Source organism: Pocillopora verrucosa, chromosome 2, assembly GCF_036669915.1.
Source record: "Pocillopora verrucosa isolate sample1 chromosome 2, ASM3666991v2, whole genome shotgun sequence".
Taxonomy (NCBI): Eukaryota; Metazoa; Cnidaria; class Anthozoa; order Scleractinia; family Pocilloporidae; genus Pocillopora; species Pocillopora verrucosa.
This window is the reverse complement of record NC_089313.1, coordinates 11,225,168-11,236,134: the sequence shown is the minus strand read 5'-3', so window position 1 is coordinate 11,236,134 and position 10,967 is coordinate 11,225,168. Positions and strand designations below refer to the sequence as shown.

Genomic DNA, 10,967 nt, shown 5'->3' with positions numbered 1-10,967 from the left:
ACCACGAGGCGTTTTTGACCCGATAAAACACGTGCTGCGAGTTTTTTGAACGGCTTCAAAAACATTCTTGGAAAAGCGTGTGTCAAGAGAGTTCATGACAATTATGCTTTTGTGAACGTTAGAAATTAGCATACGAGAAAAACATGATCTTGAATTCGAAGTTTCAGATGATGTATTGTCTAATATGCCTTTACCAGATTACAGTACTAATGGAATAGAGAATTTTTCCAGATGTGCATTTCACAACTGTACTATTAATTTTGGTACAAAAGTAAATTTACTGTGTGAAATTTGTTGAAAGAACATTAAATATGTTCCCACCATTTGTTGTGTCAGTTTCTGTGTTGATAATTAATTAATATTCATAAGTCACATGCTTAGGTTTATCGATATAAAGTCACTGCACGTGATGTATTATCTACCATTTGATAGGTTAATGGGCTTATGAATTATAAATGAGTTTTTGAAGAGTGATTTTAAGATTCTCTTCCGCTTGAGGTGGCTTGAAGTAGTTTCGCTTTTAACTTTTCTCTCTGCCGTAATTTTTCCCTATCTCCGAATCTTGCCATGGATATCAAAACCTTACTAAACAATCTTCATGAAGAGGTCTCCTGTTCTGTGTGTATGAACACATTCGCTGATCCGAAAACGCTGCCGTGTTTACATGTCTTTTGCCTGCATTGTTTGAACGGGATTCTTAGAACGAGTGGCCGCCACGATATCATCGCATGCCCTGAATGTCGGAAAGAGATTCATGTTCCTAGAAGTGGAAATCTTGAGGATCTTCCAACCAACTTTCGCATCAACAGTCTCCTTGACGTGTTGGCCATCAAAGAGTGCAATGCTACTGAAGTCAGGTGTGGAAATTGCGAAGAGAGCAGCTCCCAAAGCTTTTACTGCTTTCAATGTTGTGCTTTCTGGTGCGAGGCTAACTGCATCAGTCTTCACAATGGAATAAAAGCGAATAAGGAACACCGTGCATTAGCGCTCAAAGACTTTAAAGACCAAGATTTTGAGAATGTTTTGAAGCGACCGGTATTTTGTCGCAGCCGCGGCCACGAGGGTAAGGAATTGGAGTTTTTCTGCAAAGATTGCTGTGTTGCAATTTGCCATTCGTGTGTTGCCACTACTCATGACGGTCACGCCAAGATGCTTTTGAAAGAAGCTGCAGATGATCGAAAATTACTTGCGAAGTCTGCGATCGAGAAACAGAAGAAAACAGTATTGAAGAAAAGGCGAGAAATTGCTCGACTTGACTCGGACTGCGCCAAAATTCAAGAACATGTCGCCAGCGTAAAGAAAAGCGTGCAACAGTTTGTTGACAGTATGATGGCGGTTATCGAGGCACAAAAGCAAGAAACCTTTGATGACTTAGACAACAGAGCTGCAGAGTCCATACATCGCCTGAAGATACAAAGAAGTGAGATTGAAAACCAAGTGAAAATAACTGAAACAGGCATCGAAGCTACTGAGGCAATTCTGCAACGGAATATTAGCGCTGAAATCATACAATCAAACAAAATTCGAGAAGTAACATTTCAGGGTCAAGTTGAGTCAGCCTATCCTCCCATTGGCAATCGAAGCATTGCAGATTTTGGATTTGTAAGAAATCAAAGATTGTTTGATCATGTATGGACTGACAGAATTGGCTTTGTGAAAGTTCTTCCTACTAGTCCAACTGAGTCGAGCGCCTCCGGAGAAGGAATCAGCGAGCCGACCGTTGGACTAGAAGCAAACATAATGTTGACAACAAGAAATGCTAAAGGAGAACAATGTTATGAAGAACGTGACTATGTAACAGTGGAGATCAAAAATCAGGATGGCCATGACTGTGCAACGGAGACACGAGTCCAGGATAACAAAGATGGTAGCTACAAGATCGGCTATTTTGCGAAAGAAACCGGAAAATACGGTGTGTCTGTGAAGGTCAATGGTGAGCACATTCGAAACAGTCCCTTTGCTGCTGAAGTAAAACCCAGACAGTACAGGCCCGTGTTATCCTTCGGAAAACATGGTGCGGCCAAGGAAGATTTTACATATCCCTGGGGAGTAGCAGTGAACAAACGCGATGAAATTGTAATCACTGACAGTTGTAACAACAGGGTCCAGGTATTCAGTAGTGATGGAACTTACTTAAGATCATTTGGGTCTAGGGGGGATAAAGAGGGAGAGTTTGACTCGCCTATAGGGGTTGCAATCGGTAATGAAAACGGAATCATCTTCATAGCAGATACAGCTAATCATCGAATTCAACTTTTTAGTGGGCAGGGGGAGTTTCTGAGCAAGTTTGGTGGAGAGGGAAATCTTGATCACCAACTCAGCTGTCCTTACGGAATATCCATCGGTAGTGACGGAAATTGTATTGTAGCTGATACCGAAAATAAGAAAATTAAGTTATTTTCCCGTAACGGCCAGTTTCTCCGTAGTATAGGCTCTGAGGGTTCTCTTTCTGCACCCATTCACTGTATCCAGTATAAGGAATATCTTATAGCGTCAGACTTTACGGAACACTGTATCAAAGTTTTTGACAAAGCTGGACATTTTCTTTACAAATTTGGAAAGTATGGAACAGGGGACGGAGAGTTCAATAGACCTTATCATTTGTCAATTAACAAAGCTGAGCACCTGATGGTCTGTGATGCAGACAATAATAGAATTCAGGTGTTTGAGGTGAATGGAAAGTTTCTAGGAAAATTTGGCTCAGAAGGAGAAAAGATAGGACAATTTATTGGACCATCTTCTTTAGCAGTCCTCAGTGATGGTAGGATAGTTCTTACTGACTTTCACAATCATCGGGTTCAGATATTTGAGTAGCCGCATGTTATGAAGTGTTATAATAGTAGCATCACTAATCTTTCGATTCTTTAAACATTTTATTGACTCATGTGAAAGCTTGTCACATTTGTAGGTTGAAACTTGAATTTTTAACAATGTTTTGCAACGTGCGCTCCAATTGTAGCTAAGAAGATTACACGCACAAACGATTTTCAATGGACATGGCTCTGTATCCAAAGAGTTAAGTATTAATATCATAATGGTTTGTTGACTACATTAGTTTTTTTCTTAAAAAGAAGAATTCAGTTTGATAATTTGTAAAAGGATGTTTACAAGGCTCGATTTGGTGATTCATTATGTACTCTTTGAGATTGATTGTTGAACTCCAAGGTAAAAGGTAGTGGTTAGGGAATGGATTTTTTCTGATTTTGTTGCTGTGTTAGTCGTTTTTGCCAACAGGCTTTTGACATTTAATCGAGAGTAGCACGGAATTGTTTCTCTACTTAGGAGAGTTTGAGTCAACAAGTAATAATTCTATCATTTATAATTTTCAGTAACGTGAATAGAAAAGAAAACAGAAAAACTGAAAAAGTCAGGTAGTGAATCAAAATCAATCAATATTGAAACTTTCTAGCTGCACGTAGGCATCTTATGCAGTGCTACTGGATTTGTTTGTATTTGTATAAAACTCTTTAAGTTTGGGATAATTGAACTTTACAAACTCAAAACTTCTTTCTATTACTGTAAATTGCCTGAGAACGTTGTGCCTTGTTTTAAATAATTTGGGCTTAGTTAGATCTCAATTTCTTTTACAATACTAAGATAAGATTGGTGTAATATTAGTTTATTGAGAGCACTTCCTGTTATTATTCTGACATATTTCATATCTATTACTCTTGTGCTTTTCTAATTTTTTAATACTGCTTAATCACCGGCTAACACAATCCTTTCACCTAAATGACCAATTGTCGTTTATTAGACCTAATTTTAATCATAATGGGATGATCAAGTTCGCACATGTGAAACATATGTAGCTCTTTTGAAGATTTAAATTTAGCTGTTAGCACTGTAACATTTATAATGTTGTTACCAATAAATTTGGCCTCTTTAATTGCTTGGCCTGTTTCATCGAATCACGGAAGGGGGTCTGAACAATCCTGAGAAAACGAAGTTTCATGGATTAAAAACTTCTGTGTTGCTACATTGATTGGATTATCGTGTGTCATTTCCCAAGTCTGAGTGCAAAAGTAAACATTTGGTAGCGTTCAAGAAACGTTCGACATCAGCGCCTTTCATTTCCTGTATCACCGAGTTGATGAGCCATCGGCCAAAACTGGAATATTTAAATTTAAGACTTAAAGCTAAGTTTAACCAATTGCGGTTCGAAGCCCAAGTGAGTATCCAATATATATAGACATGTCTGGATTTTCCCCGCGTCAGCGTTAGATAATATATAGAGTTAAAAATCGATATGATTGTATTTTGATGGTAATGCATGTCGTCATTCCTGCTTTTTCCCGAGCGGTCAATACTATACAGGTCACATTCTGAGCGGAAAATCCTATAAAGCTGAAGGGTTGGTCACTTCTTTCGTCACTTTTCTACGACATGAAGTGTGGTTTAGTCAGCTGCACTGTAACAGGTCAAAAACATCTCTTCCGTTGTTTCAGCAAATATTCTAATAATATTCTAGTTCATGCCTGCAAGGACGTTAGCTATTACACGCAATCATGATAAAGTTAGATGATCTGTAAGTTCAGGATCATTTCATGTAAAAACTGGACGGCCTAAATTTAGCTTATATACTCGATTGACTTGTGGACTGAAAGTCAAAATGATGACATTTTAAAATTGCATTTTACGAAATCAAAAGGCTTCGATTACAAATGACTCGAAAGTAGGTTTAAGCCCCATCAAAGATTACATTGTTTTTTCAGGCTGATATCGCAGTAACTTCATCCGTTTTCTCTTCAAAGCAAGCAAATCATGGGAAATTGTTCTCCTACAAGAAAGTACATCCCGTTGATTGGAACTTTTCTCGTTTCTTTTAATATTAGCGGTATTCAACACGAAATTTTCAAATAGTAGTGGTGCTTGTCTTTAAGAGCAGCATATCCTATGTTTTATTAATAAGTGAATCTTTGAAAGGAGATGTCTGATTATGTTTATTTGTTTGAGACATCTATGGAAAATGAACGATGTCTTTACTTCTTTTCGTTTTGAAACATCCATAATGTTAGAAATTGTATGGATTTTCTCAACTGGTCTTGGAACACTTCTCTTTTTAGCAGAGATTGCAATACTCTGTTGGGTGAAGTTTTACAATCACAGTGAGCCTGCGGCAGTGGCTGCTTCTGTGGTATTAGTACCTGTATGCATTGTTTTGGTATGGTTTGCTGTGCATTTTTACCGATCTCTTGTCCAACACAAGTATGAAAGATCATTTCAGGGAATTAAAGAACTTCAACAGATTACAAACCAACTGTACACAGATACAGGGACAGCACCAAGCTCACCAGTAGGCAGTCCATGACCTTATCACAGGGTTTGAGGTTGTTTGTATGGCACAAACCCAGTGTGTTATGCTTTTTATTGGCATGCTCCTTGTTCTTACTGCACCTCCCAAACTCTAACTTGCAATCCTGCCTTTTTATTGCTTCTGCGTTCCTTGTAAATTGTTAAGAGACTTTTTTTTCTCAAGATTATACCCTCTAGCTTATACGTTGTGTTTTCTTGTAATCTTTTTTCTGGATAATCTATGGAAACTGTCAAAGGATGAGATATAATAGTCGCGTTTTCTCTATTCCCTATTTTCAAAATAGTGGACAATCGGAACAGTGAATTGCTCATTGTGAAATAGGAAAACTGACATCTGTACTGGATAGAGGCTCAGCGTAAAGCAAGCATCAGTCCACGTTTATTTATACCATCACATAAATACTGCAAAGGCAGCAACAAGAAAAAATTACAATGTTGACAGCAAACTCTGGAGTACAGTTTTATGATCACTGGTGTAATTTACAGATCTGTGCCTGCTGCCGGTCAGGAAAACCCCCCTTTCCATCTGAGGAGGAAACCTGTACCCTCCCGAATGCAGAGACAGACACTGAACATGAACCTCGAGGTAAAGAGGTTGAACTAACGTATATAAATACAAACTGTAAATACATTACGCACCACCTATAATCAAACTGAAATGCACGCAAAGAAAATTGGTGTAAATTAAAAGAAATGTATTGTAGAAGAAAGCACCAATGCCAGCAGCGATGTCAGCTTAGAGTGATTTGCCTTAGTAAAATCCCGCCATTTTATTCCCATGTCTACATGAAAACTGTCGAAAAGTTATAACCTTGAAAACAATAATTTGCTGCTCTTGTTAGAACCGCAGCAAATAACACTTTTAGAGGGATACGTTACAAATTGATGTAAAACAATAGAAACTCCCACAAGTGATGAACATATAACTTTACCTCATAATATCCACTTATTATCCAACAAACATGTAATGAGAATATTCAAACTTATCAGGAAGAAGTGTTACTTTGATCTAACATCCAAAACCTACAAAACACGACAAGGAAATGTGTGGCAGGTAGAGGGGAAAATTAACAATCAGATCTTGGGAGTTAAAGGGTTAAACCAACACCATTATTATCAGAGTGTCGTCATCATTGTTGGTTATAATAAGTCCATTGCGATCTTATTTGCTCTGACTTTTCTGTGGGGTACTTTTACTTTACCCCGAAAGGTAACTACATGTAACATCTGATCTCTCCTTACAATGTCACCCCTGAATCAAACTTTAAGGTCATGAGAATAAAGGAAATGATCATCAACTGAAGAAGTTCTTTCTTTCTCTTTATTGTTAAACAAATTCTCCTTGTCAGCACCTTAGGTAACATGTAAAGAACAGTTTGGAGAATATGCATACTGATGTTTAAGGGTGTGAAGAGTTGCTCAGTAAGTTTAAGTCCAAAGTTTTGTTTTTGTAATTTGTTTATGATAAACCCTTTCTTGTCACTGGATACCTTTGACATCGCTGATCTTGACAGTACACAGGAGATTTCTTTGCATGTCAAAAACAGCTTTCCAGGTTATTTTGGCGACAAAGAGTAAGATTCTAGACTACTTAGCATTTGACTGTGACAGTGCAGGCATCACCCTGCTGAGGGAGAATGGAGGAATACTCCATTGGAAAATTGTGAAAAAATGGAGTAGCTAAGACATGCATGCCTTTGCTCTAAGCAAGAGTTTCAGCTGCTGGAAAGTGTTTGAAGCCAGTACAAAGGGAACAAGGATTACATCATATTTACAAAGATAACTACTGGTTATTTCTCAGGCACCTTACTGTCAAGCAGCAGTTTGTTATCTCAGAATCAATAGTTTTAAATCAGAAAAACAATTTCAACCTAAGAACATGAGAAATAATTTGTTTGCGTGAGTCTCGCACTCAATGTGTAACGGTGCGTAACTTGAGCTCCTTAGAGTGTACATATTCTAACCCAGCTTAGTTAATACTCAGGCTGCTTTGTTTTTATCTAGATGGCGACAATTTTTCCAACAGAGCAACAACGACAGCGAGATCTTATAATGAAAATATTATATGTTTATTGTAAATGGCTCTGTGCGGTAAACGAAAAATCTTTTAAGGGAGAGATAATACAAATGTTACGAAAAGCTAACATAGAAATAATATCCACAGTTTACAAAAGTTTGAAGAAGGGAAGAAAGTGATCATTTAGGCAATTATTTACAAACTAAAAATACCTCTCTCTCCCATTACGTCTTGTTTAGATTAATTTGCGTACTAAGGATATCAGAATACTTATTACTTAACAGCACACCAGCAATTAACCTGGTTTTACTTATAGAACTAAATCAAGTTGTTTAGAGGTATCGAGAACCCCGTCAGTTATTTGCTGGTGATCCTCTGCGCACATTCTTTTCAAAACGAGGAAAGAACTTGTCTTGGTCTCCAAATATATTTTCATTTTTCCTTAGTAACTCTCCCTCGATATCTATCTGGCACTGGTGGGTGTTTACTCTGGGGAGCTCGTCCCATTTTCCCACGTAAACCGCGTTCAACGGCTTTTCCTCAGCAAATGCTTCCCTGTCGCTCAACTATAATCACAGCCTTCCCTATCCATGATTAGGAATGTCATCACTTCCTCAGCAAGCACCTCCAAAATGTATCTGTGGAAAGAAAACTCATATATAGTATCGGTTTAACCAAAAGTTCATTTCTCCAGGTGTGGCGCACACATATCCCTCTCCCTGTTGTATTTTTTTTTCTGCAAGAGTTCTGCATACCCCAACATTGCATGGATGGAAACACTTTTCATGATAGAGTGACTACTACTCTCGTACTCTTTCTGGCATCCTATTTAGCACGCATGGAAAGTCTGTATGTATATGTTAACGTATTGTCACGTGATATTTGCTTCTCGCATTCTAGTCGGCACGCATAATAAACTTTGCTTGTAACATTTTATTAGGTAACTACTTTCTTATTCTCTGTGGCACTCTGTTCGGCATGGAGAGAAAATATGCAAGTCTTTTCTAGTAGGAATGACTACTAATTTCTTATTCTTTCTGACACTCTATTCGACATGGAGAGAAAATAAGCATATAAAATCTTTGCAGGTGAAAATGACTACAACCATTTTTTCTTTCTTTCTTGCACCCTATTTTGCACGCACAGAAAACCTGCATATAATCTCCTCTTCTACTAATATTTATATTATGAAGACTTGTCCCAAGTCTTGCAATTCATCTCTGTTTGGCACTCACAAAAAGCCTATATGTAATTTTGCTTTTCAAATAAGAATGACTACTACTCTCTTTTCTTTCTCGCACTCTATTCGACACGGGTAGCAAACCTGCATGTGAACATCTTTTCCTGTAGAATTATGCCACGTAAAATTTTCCTCAATTCTCGTACTCGCACAGAAATTCTGCAGATAACATCTTTGTAATTTGGAATGACTATTACTGTCTTCTTCTTTCTCGTACTCTATTCGGCACGGAGAGAAAATTTGCAGGTAAAGACCTTTTCCTGTTAACATTATGTAACGTAATACTTGCTTTAAGTTTAGCACTACATCTCGCAGCACTCTTTTTGGCACGCGCAGAAAACTTGCAAGTAAACTCTCTTCAAGGTTAGAATAAACACCAACGTTATATTCTTTCTTGCACTCCATTTGGCACAGACCGAAATGTTGAAGATTTTCTCTTCAATTAACATTCTCTTTGCGAAGAACCAATACTATCATGGTTGCACCTGACTCCACATGGGGATATTCGTACTCTTCTTAAAAAATCTGCTACGAGTTGTACGTCTGCTTACCTGGAAGCTTCGATGCTTGACATGACGTGACACGTTTGGAGTTTACTTTTCAAATGGTTTCTTTCAGACACTCTTATCTTATTTAGTTTTAGAGTAAGATTTTGTCGTCTTTATATAGCCGGGAAATAGCGTAGGATTTTGCAACTTTAGTAAAAAGTTACGGAAAGTGCTCATATGCACTGTTTCATAATTCAGTACGTAGATATTTTCGGCGTAATCGCTTTTGGTTAAACGGAGTACAGATAACCGTGTGATTACATAGTAAAGATAGGTATTTTGCGTTCATTTCATCTTGCCTTTATTCTGATCAATTTCACAACCTGGCATTTCCTAAGTTTTTTTTTAACGTGACTGAGGTAATTCGAAAGTTCCCAAATTTATTTTAGCCGAAACCATTTAGATTTGGGTAACAAGGAGTAAAAAAAAATCCACTCAAACAAAACGATAACTACTGTCTCAAAAAGTGAGGGAAGGGGGGACGAAAAACAGCTAAGTTTAATTTAAGGAAGACGGATTTCTGCTCAATTATCGTATTCAACCACTGGGTGCAATGATGCTCCAGCCGCAATCTGTGTTTAGGTCAAAAGTAACACTTGTTGATATGGCTGAAGGGTGATCTTGCATGACAAACATTGGGTAACTTTCTAAACATAACTAATGCGTTGTGCTCTTTTCGGCATGGTGCTAGATATATATATGTTATTTGCCGGCTGGGAGGTCCGTATGGTGAAAAACTGTGACCGAGGTCTTGAAAATACTGCCCGAGGCCGTAGGCCGAGGGCAGCATTTTCAAGACCGAGGTCACAGTTTTTCACCATACGGACCGACCCTTAGCCGGTAAATAACATATTTATTGTTTTTAAACTTGACGAAATTCTCTCCGAAAGAACCCGAATGATTTAGGGCTGTTAATACGGCAAGATCTTCCATAAACTGAACAATTTTTGAGCGAGTAAATGGTAGTTAAAATAGAGGTGAAGCAAATTAAAGAGAGATGCCTCAGCGAAACATTTTCATTTCCGTAACGATAAAGGTGATTTAAAAGGCTTCCAAACAAACTTTGAAACATTATTTTTACAAGTATCTGTCACAATCTGACACCTGTCAATTAGAGAGCGCGTAAGAAAAAAAAAAGCATAAGAGCATTTGAAAAACAACGGAACTAGTTTGGCAAGGACTGTCACGACAATGTTTTCTTCAAAATCAGTCAATAATCTAACGGAAAGTATTATTCACTCTCATCGACGATTCATTCATGTACGAAGATTTACCTCTGTTCATTAAGTAAACGGCGAGGAAAGTAATTGTGAGTAAATTCAACTTTTTTATTTTGAAGTTGTGAGAGTTCGCTCGTTTGTTTGCTGCAATGGCGTGTGTAAATCTGGTCTTTCCTTCACAAAAACTAAATTCGAACGGCACACTCCAACGAGACACAAGGGAATTTAATGCGGCCTTTTCTCAAAAAATTCCTTCAGTTTCTGTTGTGTAATTTACAGTACAAATGTCCAAATTGAACGGAATTGGAAAGACTCACCGGGAGCCTATATTTGTTGTAGAACTTAAATTAAAACTTTGCTCGCTCTTTCTCTACTAACAATTTTCTCGAGAAAATTCAGATATTAAATTAAAGTTCCATCGTTCAGTTTAACTGTAATCAAATACCTCACGTTTTAACTTTCTGGGTACTTTTTGTGAACGATTAAAATTAATTGCAGACCGTTTTTAGGCCGTTTGTCAACCAACGTAATGACACTATTGTTTATACAAATTCATTCTGAAACCAATATTTTTCTGTCAACCAAAGTGATTTGAGAGAGAGAAAAGAGAGGATTCATAAGTTATTTAT

At 37.7% G+C, this 10,967-nt stretch overlaps 1 protein-coding gene across 1 annotated transcript; it reads left to right on the top strand.

Moving 5' to 3' along the window:
* Window positions 1-567: 567 nt before the first annotated feature.
* LOC131771848 (E3 ubiquitin-protein ligase TRIM71-like) lies at window positions 568-3,784 on the top strand. The gene has a single exon (XM_059087712.2). It carries the CDS (start codon window positions 568-570, stop codon window positions 2,812-2,814), a length of 2,247 nt encoding a protein of 748 aa, XP_058943695.2. The 3' UTR covers window positions 2,815-3,784.
* Window positions 3,785-10,967: the final 7,183 nt, after the last annotated feature.

What these genes read in the sequence shown, in the direction of transcription:
- LOC131771848 (XM_059087712.2), top strand. Translation starts at nt 568, where the DNA reads ATGGATATCAAAACCTTACTAAACAATCTTCATGAAGAGGTCTCCTGT.